Source organism: Channa argus, chromosome 15 (genome assembly GCF_033026475.1).
Source record: "Channa argus isolate prfri chromosome 15, Channa argus male v1.0, whole genome shotgun sequence".
In the NCBI taxonomy this organism is placed as follows: domain Eukaryota; kingdom Metazoa; phylum Chordata; class Actinopteri; order Anabantiformes; family Channidae; genus Channa; species Channa argus.
Genome location: NC_090211.1, coordinates 10,983,050 through 10,998,774, shown reverse-complemented (window position 1 = coordinate 10,998,774; position 15,725 = coordinate 10,983,050). Strand labels below are relative to the sequence as shown.

The following is a 15,725-nucleotide window of genomic DNA, read 5'->3' as shown; positions in this document are numbered from 1 at the left end:
CTTCAGAGACAGAGGCTTAGCCGAAGTTTACGAGCAACACGTTAGTGCACCACTATACTTTCACTTTCGCCAATCAGCATACGTCAGGTGAAAGGTAAAGCAGGTTACGCAGCTACTGAAGGAGGAGCACGCATTTAGAAAAGAGAAAATATTTTACTGTTGGGCTATTGTAGCTATCATTGATTCTTAATAGAGTAAGGTGAAGCTTACTTTCGAGTCATGATGTCGTTTTTCCTATTGGGCGGCTTCATTGCGTGTGCAGGTAATTGCGTTTTCTGTCGCATTGTGTTTTATACAGGTACTTACAAGATCTAGGGTAACGCGCGGCGCCGAGTGTCGGCGGCCTACGCCCATATTCCAACGAGTAACCACAGCCCACTCTGCTTAAGCCTCACGATACTGTTTGGTTGCATGTTCATGTTCGGGTATCAAATTTTCACGTTAGAGCAACTTTTTGATTGTCCGATCTGCTTTTCTTTATGTGTTGTAATAAGTTGATAAGCTAAGCTAAATCCAGATGTGGCAGAGATCAGCCTGCCTCTTTACTCTTGAATATTATTTTTATCTGATTCTATATTTTACTGATTAAAACAAAAACTTTTCTTTCCAATTCTTCTGATATTGATGTTGTTAAAAACGTGAACGTTCAAGTTGAGTCCACCTTAGTTCAATATGTGCCTCATAGATTATGATTATGCAGAAATCTAAGATGTTCAAACCTTGTGAAGTGTAATTTGTGTACAGATTCATGGACAGAACAACTTAAAACAGCCTAACATAAAAAGTACCTCAAATTTGTACTTAATTACGTTGAGTAAATGTACTTAAATGTACTTATGTATTACTTCCTACCTATAAATCCCATTGTAGAAATGCAAGAAACACACAACATATTGGAACATCTTTGTAGATTTGTGCTTACATTGTGGTCACTAATTTGTGCTGTGTGGTTCTAGGAAAGCATGTTGGTGCCTCCTGTCCAGTTGTGATGAGCCCCCCTGCGGTTGTGGTGGCATTTGGCAACTCCTTTTCAGTCAATTGCACCTCATTATCCAATCAGATAGATGGAATGGGCTGGGAGTCTTCAGCTGGTGGTACAAAACTTACAACTAATGTCACTTCAGTTCCTTTAAATATAGCGTCTATCCAACAGTGGAGCCTTGAACCAACATGTTACATCAATTTCATTAGTGGTCGGCAGTGTTTAACAAACTTACCAGTCACTGTGTACAGTAAGTTACTCTCAATGTTAAGCAAAGTTGCCTAGCAGACCATTTGTAGTTTTAAATCATGTATTACCACTGATTTGAAATTTTCTTTTGGCCCTTTTGTTATACAGAAACGCCGGACATTGTGACTGTGTCTCAACTTAGTCCAACAGACCCCATGGTGGAGGGTAGGATGTATATATTGAAATGTAACGTTGCTAATGTTGCCCCAGCAAGAAGCCTCTCTGTGCAGTGGTACAAAGGAAATGAGATGTTTCATACGGAGACATTTACTGAGACCAGTTTAAGTCCATTAAATATGACATCTACCCTTAATCTGACTGCTCACAGAGATGATAATGGAACTCAAATCTGGTGTAAGGCAAATCTGAACTTTTTTCCAGCTGGACCAAATATCAGCTCAATGTCAACAAAAAGGGAAGAAATGACTGTACTGTGTGAGTTTTTAACATTCTCTCTCATGCAATCACCAGTTTAGTAAAATAAAACTGGCCACATTTTGAATGAATTTAAATATCTATTTTAATTCATATTTGTTTCTCCCTCTCTTGCTGTATTGCATGTACAACTTCAGACCCACCAACTTTCTTCAAGCCTGCAAATGAGACGGTGGAAATTAAAGCAAAAAGTAAACTACTTTTAAATTGCACTGCTACGGGAAACCCAGCACCAGTATACAGCTGGGACCACCCACGTCCATCAGAACAGACAAACGAGGATAAGAATGAGAATCCACCCATCTTTTCTCCATCATATCATCTTCCAGGGAACTATAGCTGCACGGTGTCCAACAGCCAGGGCACCAAGACCAAATATTTCAATGTCATCCAAGAACCAGGTAAGATATTGTCATAACGTTTTTCAGCTTATTTCACTCTGTTATTGTGTAATTTGCTAAGATTACAAGGGCTTTTCTCTGTGTTTTAATTTTCATTTTGGGATGTTTGGTTTATCACAAACTGAAAAATTTTCTGTTTAGAGAGTCCAAACAGATGAGCTGAGAGACAAAATGTAACAAAACCTCTTACCTCCCACAGGAAATCGAACAACCTTTGCTGCCATAGTCGCAGTATTTGTGTGCCTTGGGATCCTGCTCTTCATCGCTGGATTTTTTTTTGTGACACCAAATGGTTCATTTTCTCTCAACACAGGCAGCTATATGGGAGGACAACCTGTGCCATCAGGACCTGTATGAGGACTGACGTTTTTTGTAATAAATTATGCATGACTTTGCCATGACAATCATAATGTTTATTATGTTTGGTGCTAGGGATGTGGTTTGTTCTGCGTGCTCAGTTGGTGGACAGCTTGTGCTTAACTGCTGTGGATTGAAGAATTATCCTATTAACTGTCTTTAAAGCTTCTACTAATCATTATTGATGTAATAACAAGCAGTATATTTACACGTATTAATGAAACCTTGTTACTTATCAAAGCCTGTATTTAAATGCACTGTGGTAATCTGTGTGTGTGTGTGTAAAAATCTGGTTTACTATAACAGACACACCAAGACCAGCTTTCTCTGCATATTAACTTTACAGAATAACCATTACTAAATTCACTTATTTAGAACCCTGGAGGCTACTATGAATTACTTTCAGTTTTATTCTGATTACTGATCTAGTTGTGCTGTCACAGCTCTCCCCATCTTACGTTTCTCACGTGCATGTGTGAATATGTAAAGAAAAACAAAACCAAAGACCAACTTGTTTATTCATTTGCATGTAAACCTGTTAACTCAATCAAATAACTCAGCACCAGACATCTTTGATCTTTTTACAGCTCATGGTTTTGGGTTTATGGCCTGCACACATTTAACCTATAGTTTTGTCCTAGTAACCCTCAATTTTGCAGCCATCAGGATGCTTTTTCCAGAAAAACAAAACTAACAAAAAAACTTAATATCCACCAACTGTATGCTGTATTTTTAATAATAGGGAAGTCTTTTTCTAAGAATAATATGCAGATGATTGACTATGGGGTAGCGACAAAAACGGAGCTGCAGTAAGAACATTCATACACTGGAGACATATACTTGATACACTTGATGTACTTCACTGGTTCATTGTATGACCACAATAGTTCATCTTGTAGTACAGTTCTCCTGCCTCCAAGTGGTCAAAAAGTTAATAGTTTGCACACTATAACAGAAAATTTAAATTCTCTTCATTTTTAATCCACTCAGGTAAATTTCTTTAGTCTTTTTACTATATCCTTACCACATACTACAATACAGGTACAGTAATTACTTGAGAATGCTTTGAATATTCCAATGGGGGATTATGTTGCTAGTGAGTATTCATTATTATTTTATTCATTTTGATGTCGGTACTAAGCACAAGTTAGGTTCATTTTATGCTTTGTAAAACTGCTGAATTGTTTTTGCACTGGCACAACTCTGGCAAGTTTTGCACTGAAGAAAACTGACATGTGTTGATACTGATACATGCCAGTGATGTGCCTCTAATTCCATATATGACAAAAGACAGATTTATCAAAACAACTTGAATATGAGCAACTGAATCCTACGTTTTTTTTTTTTTTGCATGGACCAGTAAATCAGTTCCAAAATGCTAGAATGTTAATGCGAGATAATAAGAAGAAATCCTGGGCATTTACATTCACTGTATAAAATAAGCCAATGTCTGTGTCTTACACAGGCAGAATACTGATTAAGCAAAAGTCAAACCAGTGTCTTTCATTACTATGCTTTCCTGCCACTTGTTGTCAACAACTTGGACCTCTCTCTCTCTCTCATTCAGTCTTGCATACATTACACAGTGGTGAAACAACCATATACAAAATAACTGTATTTGACTTCCTGTCTATGTCTGCCAATATAAAGTGTTTTTTTTTTAAACTGGTTTCTTTATGTTCAGTCTCCTAATTCCCACTAAAGGGTTTTACCAGAACTGTTTGTGTATGCTCTGACTGTGTTGCTATAACAACCTGGCAGAGTGGACACTGCTTGGTTTGTCACAGAGCTTAAAAAAGTATTGTTATGGACATGCATGCCTAACATATTTTTCTTGAGAACTTAAAAAAGGAGCGGCAGATGCAAAGTAAAGCATATACTGTAGTCTGTACGTTAGGATTCCCAGCTGTGCTCTCCATAAATACACCAGAAAGCATCCAATTACTTGCTCACTTGCATTGCGGCTCTGGTGAGAGCTGATATGTCGTGCAGCATTCTGGTCACAGTGTGAGTCTTGCAAGCTACATGCAGCACAACACCAATACTCCTGCCTGCTGGGATTTCAAAAAGCATGGACTTCTGAAGCAATAGGAGACTAGGATTTGAGCAGCACTGAATACAGTCCTTTTCTTTCACAACGAATCATGATTTGGCACCAAAACGAGATAAAATCAATGGTTTGAAAGCATGCCATGGCAACATCTGAGGCTAAAATGCAGGGAGGATTAAAACTCAATACAATAAATTATTGTAGTTTTATCTCTACATTCAGTGAGATATGTCATAGATGAAATAAGGATTTAGATATAGTAGTAGTAATAGTGGTAATAAAATAATTTTTTTCATTTATTAAAATTGACTTGCTCCTAACCTCTAACTTCTTACTAATAAAAGATTACTGCAGCACAAAGGAATGGGCTGTGTTTTTAGAGCCACCTGTTAAATTTCCCTCTTTCCCTTTTACCCCCCACCCCCAAAGTCAGCTGGGATGAAGGGGGCCCTTTTGTTCAGACGTAGTTCCCTGCAGAGTTGCCAAGCTTGTTCTTGTTGGAAATTTCTTTCTCTGGCCCATCAATCGACGGCTCAGTGCAGAAAATACCATGGCCAACAACTTTCTGAGATGGACATTGATGTTTTGCATGTTTTATTGGGGTAAGATGTGGACAAGATGTGTTTTTTTTTTTACATGTTAACATTATAGGTTATGTTTATTGCAGGCTAATTTTCTTGTGAAAATATGGGTGTGATAAACAAAAACTTAGGCAGTTTAAGCTGGTGATAATATGTGATTAATATGAAACGATGCATATTAGATCATTCTAGTTATAATGGGTTAGCCTAAAATATGTCTATTTCTGTGTTGGTGACTACAATTTGGTCTGAAACGTAAAACAACTAAACTTTTTAAAAATGCATGTTTGCATGTTGGACTTGATGTGATCTGTTGTAGGTTTAATGAACTTTGATATTTTGCAAGTAGGTTTATAAAGTAGGCTACACATTTAATTGGTATAACATAAACAACAAAATAGCTGTAAAGCCATTGTTATACTACAGCTGGTCCTGACTTCTTGTAATTCCCCTTTGCAGAGTTACATAAGATGAACTTGCAGTCTACTTGTGTGTGGGCGTATAAATATATAAGTGCATTAGTTCAAGGAGGAGATGGTGATAGTACCACTGGCTGTAATGGTTATGATGACTGCTGCTGTATGTCTCAGTGTCAGGTGAAGGTTGCTCCCTAATCCTCAAACCCTCCAGGGTTGTAGTGGCCTTTGGGGAGCCGGTGTCAGTCAGCTGTGAGGCCACTCGCCATGTACGTGTCCTGGGATGGGAATCTGCTATTAGTGCTACACACACCCAACATGACCTGTCTGTCCAGTGGAAGGTAGACAGTCTCATTGACTGGATAGAAGAGCCCATCTGCTATGGGGTTTTTTTCACAGCACCCAGGCAGTGTGAAGAGAAACTCAACCTTGTCCTCTACAGTGAGTCAACTCCTGTTTCAATGATAGAAGTTGATGGTTTGTATATTTGACTGAGCTGAACCCCATGTATTTTTCATTTAGAAACCCCAGACAGCGTCTCTATTAGGCCTGTGAACCACACTGGCCCCATGATGGAAGGAAAGGAATACCAACTGCACTGTGAGGTTCAGAATATAGCTCCTGTTCAGTACCTCACTCTGAGGTGGTACAGAGGTCAGACTGAGGTTTATAACCACTCCTTCTCTGATCTAACGTCTTCCTCACCCGTCCAAGTGTCCTCTACTCTCATCATCACACCAACCAAATCTGAGAATGGAGCACAGTATAGGTGTGTAGCAGAGCTGGACCTCGGACCAGAGGGACCACAACCACCTCCTGCTGTGACCTCAGAGCCTCTTAATGCCTCTGTATACTGCAAGTCATGAAGCTTTTCCCTGTCATTAAATTTTCATACATTTACCATGCTGTAGTGTGACAAGCAGCCATGTCTAATCACTTTAATCTTCTCTCTAGTTCCACCGATGTTCCTGAGTCCTGAACCAGAAGTTTTGGACTTTATAGTAGGTGCTGAAATTGCTCTAAACTGTACTGCCACAGGAAACCCCACACCCGTGTACAGCTGGCTATCATCACATCCTGTGCAGGAAAAGATAGAGAATGAAGCAGTTCTTACCTCATCCACACTGCTACCAGGGACCTACACCTGTATCGCCTCAAATACACTGGAGAAGAAGAGCAAGCAGTTTATAGTTAAAGCAAAGACCAGAGGTAGGGCAGAACAGTGAAGAATACATGTGCAAGCCATTTTCAACACATACTTAACCTCGTCTTCTTATGCTTCTACTTAGATGTTTGAAACAAACAATCTTGAGATGGATTCACATGACTACAATGAACATGGAAGGAGAATTTGGCTAATTTTACAGTTGCTGCTTTGCAGACAGAAATGACAATGCATGAACAGATATTTATGGTGATCTTGCTATAATGGTAAAGAAAAAGACCTGGTAATATATTTTATTTGGTAACTGCCACTGAATTTGTCAGTATTGTAACATGAATGTATTCTGTGTGTATCATTGGTTTAGAATATAAATCACTGTCAATGTTTTCCATGTGATATCCTGTATCTAAATGATATTTTGTTAGGATAATTTTCCTATTAATGAAATCTTGAACGTTAATATAGCAAGGCCATTCTTTTACTCTATGTTAGAAATGTAATACTGAAACTCTAACACTGAATGTTAATGCTCAGCAGGCAAATATTGTAATTATGCAGTTTCTGAATTTTGCTTTTCTTAATGAAGAAATTCAAAAATAAAAAAGTTATAAACATGGTTGTGAAACAATGTTTACACTAATAGCAGACTCTCTCTCTGTTGGGCATGACTGTCCTTCCCCTATGTGATATTTTGGCTATAAACTTTCTTTTACTAAAATGTGTAGTTTAACATTTTATGGTATGACTTTATACCACATGGTGTCACTGTTGTTGGTGTTACAGAAAGTGTTTCATTGGCTATCAACGCATCACGTGATCAAAACATTGCCCCACTAAAAGAAACATAGCTAGCTGCTAATATTATCCTAACGACCCTTCATACAGGATTTATAACTATTTCAACTACATTGAACCTACAAAAATTACAGTAAGTCGTGGTACCTTGCAATGCAGTCCTTATTGTAGTAGTTAAGTATTTATTTCTCAAAATGATCTGTTCTCTTTCAGCCATGCCGCAGAAAGATCCGTGTCAAAAACAAGCCTGTGCAATTCAAAAGTGTTTACAAGGTAGAGAAAACCTAGAATTTAAAACAATAAGGGCATTTGTGTCTTTGAAGGAAACAGCACATTGTCCTCTAACCAACGCCATCACCTTCTGCAGCTAACAAATACGTGGAGAGCATGTGTGCGGATGTGATCAAGGAAATGCGGCGGTGCTGTGAGACGAATGCTGGTAACTCGATCTGCTGCTCGGGGTTCAAGGATTCAACACCCAAGGAGAATAAAAATAACGCATAGCTCGGTGCGGCGTGAAAATAATGTACTAATGAGTGTTAACGTTGTATCAGTGCTGTCTTGACTGTGTACTGTCATAAGTAGTATATTGCAGATTTGAAAACACTACTAGACTGACTTGTCTCTATATTTGAAATACTACGAATCCCAACCCCAACCCCTTATAGCAATAATTAATGCAGTTTGAGTTATTGTTTTACACATTTATTGAAAAGTGGAACTGTCATACTTGTGTGACTCACTCAACATTAAAGTTGAAAACTATAATATAAAGGAATAATTATTAGAGGCAGGATTGATTATTTTAGCTTTTTTTATTTAATTGTGTCCAGACCCTGTAAAGATATACATATTACAGATGTGATTGGTATTTGTATTTGTATAGCCTGCTAGAAAATTGACGTTATGGATACAATGGTATTGGTGGCCCCACATAATTAAGGTATCGATTTGAACTTTCCTAGTATAGCTCTGCACTTAACTGATGTTGAAATTGCTTCTTTTGGTTCTAGTTTGGGAAGTGCATGTTCATAAATGCCATAAATGTATGGCATTTATAAACACACTAAACTAAAACTATAGAAAGCAAGTTGAAAATTAGCGAAGTTGCCCATTTAAACTTGAGAGATATTTCAATAACGAGCTGAAATCACAAATAGGCATTTAATATTGAATTTAAATGCAAATGGTAATTTACACTATATGATCACCTCTTTTTAAATAAATGTGATATTTTCTAAAAAAACATTTTGATAATCCATTTATGTCTTCACTGTTTTAGTCACCTTTCTTGTTCAAGACGGCTTTTCAAATAATCCGGCATTATAGAGTGTCTCTAATATGGATTGCTTTTAGGACACCTTTGTTGAATTACAAAAGATGAAACCTATACCTATATTAGAAATGTATTTAGGAATGCACACTTTGCTGTGTCAGTATTTGTTAGCACAACTCCAACACACCATGTTGTATATATCTAAAACAGATTTTTAAATTGTTGGTACATGAAATTATGAAAATGCGGTAACCTAAAAAAAAACATCCACAGTAACCACAATGACATACTGATTGTTGTCATTGGATAAATGGATATATCAGTCTCTACTGTACATGTTATTTTCATAGTCATACAGGTCATGGATAACCCAAAGACTAATGAACTTGCTTGAAGTTCTTGAGGACATTGCAACTCTTAGCTAAAAGGCTTCAACTCACTTGGCTTAGAGTTACAGTCACCCTCTATGATTGTTGTAAGGCAGACCCTGGAAACTGATGAGTATTAGTCTGGAAAGAAACACACTTTTGCCAAACTAATGCATGATACATTCAGCCAATGTACTATATATTATATTGCAGGATAAAATTACAGCACAGCAGGTTTTACTGTTAACATTTGGACCTATTTCAGAGCACAATTGGTATAGATTAACCTAAATGAATCTGTATGGTTTAAAGTGCAATACATTCATTTAGATCTTGATCTGTGATATAGATATACATATTATACACTCACTGGCCACTTCATTAGGTCCACCTGTACAATCTAATGCAATCCAATATACAGCAGCTTAGCCAATTCTACTTTTACAATGTTATAATTTCTCAGTTTTTAACTTGAAACTATCAGAAAGGTGAAAATCCTACACCCTTTTTTAGATCTAGTCCATAGTGGGTAGTGGAGTCGTTTTGGAGTGCACTATAAGAAGAGGTTTCTTCTTAAGATTTCAAAAATAATTCATTTTAAATAGCGTGGCCAAAACTTTAGACAGAAACAGAAACAGAAAGGAACGAAAAACCCCTGCATGGCATGTACCACCGTCAGATAGAAGAAGAGGCCGATATTGAAAAATCCTATCATTGGCTGACAAAGCTGGACTAAAAGACAGCTCAGAGGCACTGAACCTAGCATCACAGAAGCAGGCTCTAAATACAAGATCAATAGAGGCCGGGGTCTACCATACCAGGCAGGACTCAAGGTGCAGGCTGTTCAAAGATGTCCCTGGGAAAATCCAGCACATAACAGCAGGGTGCAAGATGCTTTCAGGCAGGGCATACATGGAAAGCCATAACCAAGTGACTGGCATAGTGTACCGAAACATCTGTGCCAAGTACGGGCTAGAAGTCCCAAAGTCAAAATGGAACACACCTCCACAAGTGGTGGAGAATGAAAGAACTAAGATTCCGTGAAACTTCCAGATACAGGCTGACAAACTGGTAATGGCCAATCAACCCGACATAGTAGTTGTGGACAAATAGAAGAACAAGGCTGTGGTGGTAGATCAGGAAAAATGAACATGAGAAGCTCGAGAAATACCAAGGGCTGAAAGAGGAGTTAGAAAACATGTGGAAGGTAAAGGCACAAGTGGTGCCCATGGTAATAGGAACACTGGGATCTGTGACCCACAAACTGGGAGAGTGGCTCCAGCAGATTCCAGAAACAACATCTGAGATCTCTCACATCACAATGTGATTCATGGATCAAACACGTCGACCACTAAATGTTCCGGTTCAATGACAATATGTATTTAAACAATCCTATTTATTAATCTATTCACATTTTGTGTTGTTTTGCTTTTGTTTCAATAAATTGTTTTAAATACATTTCACTAGAAAGTCGAATATCCCTATCTTTATGTGAGTAGTGTATATACAGTACGCAGGAATGTGAAAAAGTTTTTTTCCGGCGGACGTCGTATATCCTTGTGACGCAAATGAACGTGCTGACGCCAGTCGGAAATGTGCGGCAGCTATTCTTTCTAGAATTTTGTAGCACTCTTTGGCTAGCCCACGCTAAGTAGGTATATCTGGGTTAGTCTTGATTCAGTACAACCTGTCGCTTGAATAAAGACAAACACACATTCCTACAAAGTGCACGGTTGTTGCGACGTACGCGTTTTTGCCTTAGAATTCGGGTTAGCTTCGTTTAGCCCACGAACTTAGTCGAGTCATAGTTCAAGCAAACGCTGTTTGTGTTAGATTTTTGTTAGCATGTCTAGGATAGACTACAGCGTGTGGGATCACATTGAGGTCTCAGACGATGAAGATGACACCCATCCAAACATCGACACACCCAGCCTCTTTAGATGGAGACACCAGGTAAAACTTCATTATACCTAGGTTATAAATATTTTTATTGTTGGACATATTGATGCACGGTTTAGAGAGTAAAGTATAGCAGGGTTAGCCGTTTTCTGTGCCCACTGTTGTTTTGTATAGCTCAGTATTACAGGTAAGAAGTTATACGTAATAACTTAATGTATAATAACATTGTTGAATTAGAAGTTTGAGGATTACTATTTGTTAGAAATCGAGTGGGCCATGAAACTATTCTTCTGATCTAATATTTGTTCTTAAGGCGCGTGTGGAGCGAATGGAAGATTTTCAGAGACAGGGTGAAGACCTCAACAAGGGACTCGCTGAAATCCGGCGTAAGCTGGCAGAAACACAAAAGAAAATACAGGAGTTGAAACTTTCAAAAGCAGATGATGCTAAAGCAGAGCTGATCAAGGTCCAGGCTGAGGAGAAAAAATTGAAAAAAGAAGACCGGGAATGGGCGAAGAAGGTAGAAGATCACAATCGTGAAGAGAAAAAGATGCCATGGAATGTTGACACGCTCAGCAAAGATGGTTTCAGCAAGGTAAACCCGATTTAAGTATCTGGCTCCATTCCCAGACTCAGTGGTTGGTTTTGTTTAGCTCAGGAGGCTATAAATTCTGCAGCAGATTCTTGGTACCCACTGGAGAAACACTGTACACGTTTACATTGTCCAGGTTGATATCATATCCAGTAGATTTAATGTACTATATTAGTGTATATGAAAGTAATTTAGAAGGGGAAGAGCCATGTTGATTTTACAAAAACATGACACAAAATTTGATTTAGAGTCTGTAGCTTCATATGGTTTTAGTCAGATTTTTTTTTTAATGTGTCATCCTTTTTGTCTCTCTCATCCATAGAGTATTGTTAATGTCAAACCTGAATCTATTGAAGAAACTGAAGAAGAGAAGGAAAAAAAGCATAAAACATTTGTTGAGAAGTATGAGAAGCAGATCAAACATTTTGGTAAGAATTATTGGCTTTCATTAGCTGTTGTTATTTACTCCATATTACAGTATTAACATCTAAAATACGGTATTGTCCTTCATTGCTGTTTTTATATAGGTATGTTGCGACGATGGGATGACAGCCAGAAGTACCTCTCTGACAACCCTCATTTAGTCTGTGAGGAGACTGCCAACTACCTGGTCATCATGTGCATTGACCTTGAAGTTGAGGAGGTAAACACTAGAAAGCGTAGTTCTTTACTTTCTGCTTCGGACTAATAATAGAAAAGTTGGGAGGCTGTGTGAAATGTAAATTTCGGAGTCTACATTTCAGTGAAATGTGGAATGATTTGCAAATCGTTTAAAACATATTTGTCACCGTAAAAAGTACAAAGACGACATATGAAATGTTAAGAAATTATAGTAAAAAAATTAAGAAATTATATTGTTTTTTGAAAAATACATAATTTACCCCAGTTTACAGCATTTTTGTTGTGAATGTTTTAAATGCATACCTTTTGGAACGAATAAGGTTATTTGGCAACAAGCCTTTACTGTAACCTTTCTCAAAATAAAACTGCAAAGAATTTTGGGAATTCTAAAATGATTTATAACATCATTGTATAGTCAGAGAATAATGAGATATTTATGTGTGCAAGGAAAAACGTTTTTTTTTAAACAAAGTGTAGATGCAGAGATTATTTACTATAGCTCAAGGATACTTGAGTAAACTATTATTTAAAAAACTACTTTTTTTTTGTAGAAACATGCATTGATGGAACAAGTGGCTCATCAGACCATTGTCATGCAGTTCATTCTGGAGTTGGCAAAAAGCCTCAAGGTGGACCCCCGTGGGTGCTTTCGTCAATTTTTTGCCAAGATTAAGGTGATGAACCGTAAAATGTAGACAGTTTAGTTCAGTTATAAATAAAAACAACAGTGTTTTGTGTTCATTTTCAAACACAAGGAAGTAACTACTTACTCTTCTTATTGTTTTTATTAATGTGTGACACTGGTAAACTTGTCAGATGCAAACAGAAGCCCTAGAGCACCTGTCTCCATGTTTTTCATAATTTCATGCAAAAATAATTTCTCTCATTCGCTCACTTTGCTCCCCAGCAAAGTGAGCAATTGTACATTTTAATTTTAAGAGCTAGTTTTAGTTCCTGAGTTCCCCAAAGGGTTCTTGGTCCCCTGATAATGTTATTGTGTAGGAGACAGCTTAATAAATGGAAATACTAATTGTTTCCCCTGCACCCCAATAGACAGCAGATCAGCAGTACCAGGATGCTTTCAACGATGAACTGGAGGCCTTCAAGGAGCGGGTTCGTGGGAGGGCGAAGATCCGCATAGAAAGGGCCATGAAAGAATATGAGGAAGAGGAACGACAAAAGCGCCTGGGACCTGGGGGGCTAGATCCTGTTGAAGTATATGAGTCCCTTCCAGTGGTAAGTTCTTTTGCTCTACAGAAGCATCAGTACTCTCCTTTTATCTTTGCCTGTTAATCTAAATTGCCTCACTAAGTTTACTACTGATTTCAGGAGATGCAGAAATGCTTTGATGAGAAGGACATCCAGATGTTACAGGAAGTTATTAGCAAAATGGATCCAACCGTAGGTGTTTTTTTTTTTTTGTTTGTTGGTTTTGTTTTGTTTTTGTTTTTTTCTTTGGTGTGGGGGTGTAATTCATGTTTTGGCTAAGACAGTGTGATGACCAAGTGCCGTGGCAACATTTCAGTTATGTAAATGTAAACTTGTATGTTGTTTCACATGATTTAGGAGGCTAAAGCTCACATGAAGAGGTGCATAGATTCTGGGCTTTGGGTTCCCAACTCCAAGACAGATGATGGGGATGAAAAAGAGGAAGACGGTACCTATGAGGAGGTGAAGCAGCAGCAGGAAGAAACTAAAAAGGAGTGATCAACATTGATTCTATGATTTGTTGCTTGTGCAAATGCACTTGCCCACTGTATTACAGCTCTACTATCTGTTTGACTAGTTTGTCATTCAAGGAACAAAAAAAAAAAAAAAAAAAAAGAAATATTTAAAATATTTAGCTGAGTTGTAGGGGAATAGCTAACCACACAGCCACATTGCATCAGTAACTACTGCTTGGAAAGGAAACTGCTGTGATGTTCTTCATTGTTTAAACTTCACTGAAGCTCTGTTTTTACACCTATTTGTATACACCTATTAATTTTTGTGGCCGGTTTAATGACCTGCCTGCTTCATTTATGTTGGTGCATAGTATTAAATGTTTGATATATTTTTCGGTTGTACAGATAATTGTGTCACTTCCAAATATCTATTTTTGTTGGGGGGGGAGGGTTGTTGCTTGTGCAACCAATATATGTGAATCATTATTTCCTCTACAAGGCATTTTCTACAAACTTGCTTATTTAAAAGATGCTTATGCAAAACCAAGATGTTATGTTAGGATGGGTGATCAACGGCATTTAGCTTGTACCTTCAGGTGTCACCACAGCGGAATGTGTTCCACACGTATATTTGGCATGTTTTTGTTTGTTTGTTTGTTTTCCCTTTTCTACACCGGATGCCCTTCCCATTTTTATCCAGGCTCGGGACTGGCACCAAGGTGGCCCTTGTTGCTGTGCAGGGCCACACTTGGTGGGGTGGAATTCGAACCTGTGGCCTTGTGCATCCCAACCCAGTGCTCTACCACTGATCCACTGCTCTTCAAATCTTAAATTTAAACATCAAAAATGTGAACTATATGAGAATCTTCTGCAACAACTGTAGTGTTGGTAATTCATGGATTCTGAATTTTAGATGGATAAAATGTAATATTGTACATGGCCTGATGATGATAGGTCACACTCGCTTCGCTCATACTGTAGCTTGATATGCACTAACTCTTGCCATAAAGCATTCATGCAATGTAAATCCTAAGGATGAGCCTTGTGTGACTTGGGGATGATTTTATTCTACCTTTGCTAAATTAAAATCCTGATAAAGTGAATAAAGGAAACTGCAGATAATAATAATATAACTTGAAAGTTTGTGAACAGGTGAGGCTCTTTAGCAGATGTGACACAGTTTCAGTAAGTATGATTGGATTATATACACTTTCATTGCTTTTATTTAAAAAGACTGCTATTTGGAGTTTTAGTAAAATCAAGTCAAATAGTTTATAAAAATTAAGGATGTGGTGGTTTTGGGAATTAAAAATAAACTGCTGATATGACAAAAGACTGGAAGCACCTGATTGTCATACCAGGGCTACCTTTGTTTTGCCCCCCAATAATTTACAAGAAGAAATGAAATGTGTGAAGAAATTTCATGTCACTGCAAAAAATGGCTGTATCTGGCAGTTACAAAAATGAATTTGTGGAGATATAAATCTGACTTTAGGTTTAATAAAAGTGTGAAGAATTTATTTAATGATAGGCTGTTTACCGAAAGTTGGTGGTGGGAAAATGTGTTATTTCCCAATTAAGCACAAATGATTGTTAGGTAGTTCTATAAATATCATTTGAGACCCTTGATCATAACATTTAGCAATCTGCTTTTATAAAAGTAATAAAACATTTAAAAAATGCCAAAGGATAAAGATGGCAGCATATAAAAAGTATGTATAGCATACGATATTCACAAGAACAGCTGTTTTTTTTCCGATAAACTTTTTAGTCAGATTTGACATAACGGAATTGAGTATTCCGTTGCTGTTGTGTTTAGTCAGTTCTGAAATTAGTGGTTTAATGCAGATGCTTTATGTGGAGAGCTGTTTAAA

The 15,725-nt window shown here is 37.7% G+C and overlaps 4 protein-coding genes across 7 annotated transcripts; all 4 read left to right on the top strand.

Annotated features, from left to right (window-relative positions):
- Nucleotides 1-9: 9 nt before the first annotated feature.
- LOC137099546 (neural cell adhesion molecule L1-like protein) lies at nt 10-4,093 on the top strand. Of its 3 annotated transcripts, XM_067476528.1 has the most exons (6): nt 10-262; nt 957-1,232; nt 1,340-1,396; nt 1,613-1,666; nt 1,804-2,067; nt 2,267-4,093. In XM_067476528.1, the coding sequence occupies exons 1-6, from the start codon at nt 220-222 to the stop codon at nt 2,422-2,424; spliced, it is 852 nt and encodes a 283-aa protein (XP_067332629.1). In that variant the 5' UTR covers nt 10-219; the 3' UTR covers nt 2,425-4,093. The 3 variants fall into 3 exon arrangements, with proteins under 3 accessions (XP_067332629.1, XP_067332630.1, XP_067332628.1); XM_067476529.1 differs by lacking the exon at nt 1,340-1,396 and having other exon boundaries at nt 957-1,094; XM_067476527.1 differs by having other exon boundaries at nt 13-262; nt 1,340-1,666.
- Nucleotides 4,094-4,899: 806 nt separating this feature from the next.
- On the top strand, nt 4,900-7,252 carry LOC137099547 (vascular cell adhesion protein 1-like). The gene is made up of 5 exons (XM_067476530.1): nt 4,900-5,076; nt 5,646-5,912; nt 5,994-6,326; nt 6,426-6,680; nt 6,761-7,252. Exons 1-5 carry the CDS (start codon nt 5,025-5,027, stop codon nt 6,766-6,768), a joined length of 915 nt encoding a protein of 304 aa, XP_067332631.1. The 5' UTR covers nt 4,900-5,024; the 3' UTR covers nt 6,769-7,252.
- A 170-nt stretch (nt 7,253-7,422) lies between these two features.
- Nucleotides 7,423-8,348, top strand: cmc4 (C-x(9)-C motif containing 4 homolog (S. cerevisiae)). Its single transcript, XM_067476531.1, has 3 exons — nt 7,423-7,564; nt 7,645-7,704; nt 7,799-8,348. Exons 2-3 carry the CDS (start codon nt 7,647-7,649, stop codon nt 7,933-7,935), a joined length of 195 nt encoding a protein of 64 aa, XP_067332632.1. The 5' UTR covers nt 7,423-7,564; nt 7,645-7,646; the 3' UTR covers nt 7,936-8,348.
- Nucleotides 8,349-10,657: 2,309 nt separating this feature from the next.
- On the top strand, nt 10,658-14,243 carry LOC137100219 (hsp90 co-chaperone Cdc37). 2 transcript variants are annotated; one of them, XM_067477886.1, is made up of 8 exons: nt 10,660-11,028; nt 11,288-11,569; nt 11,889-11,994; nt 12,094-12,209; nt 12,739-12,861; nt 13,241-13,423; nt 13,517-13,588; nt 13,754-14,243. In XM_067477886.1, the coding sequence occupies exons 1-8, from the start codon at nt 10,921-10,923 to the stop codon at nt 13,892-13,894; spliced, it is 1,131 nt and encodes a 376-aa protein (XP_067333987.1). In that variant the 5' UTR covers nt 10,660-10,920; the 3' UTR covers nt 13,895-14,243. The 2 variants fall into 2 exon arrangements, with proteins under 2 accessions (XP_067333988.1, XP_067333987.1); XM_067477887.1 differs by lacking the exon at nt 12,739-12,861 and having other exon boundaries at nt 10,658-11,028.
- The last annotated feature ends 1,482 nt before the right edge of the window (nt 14,244-15,725 follow it).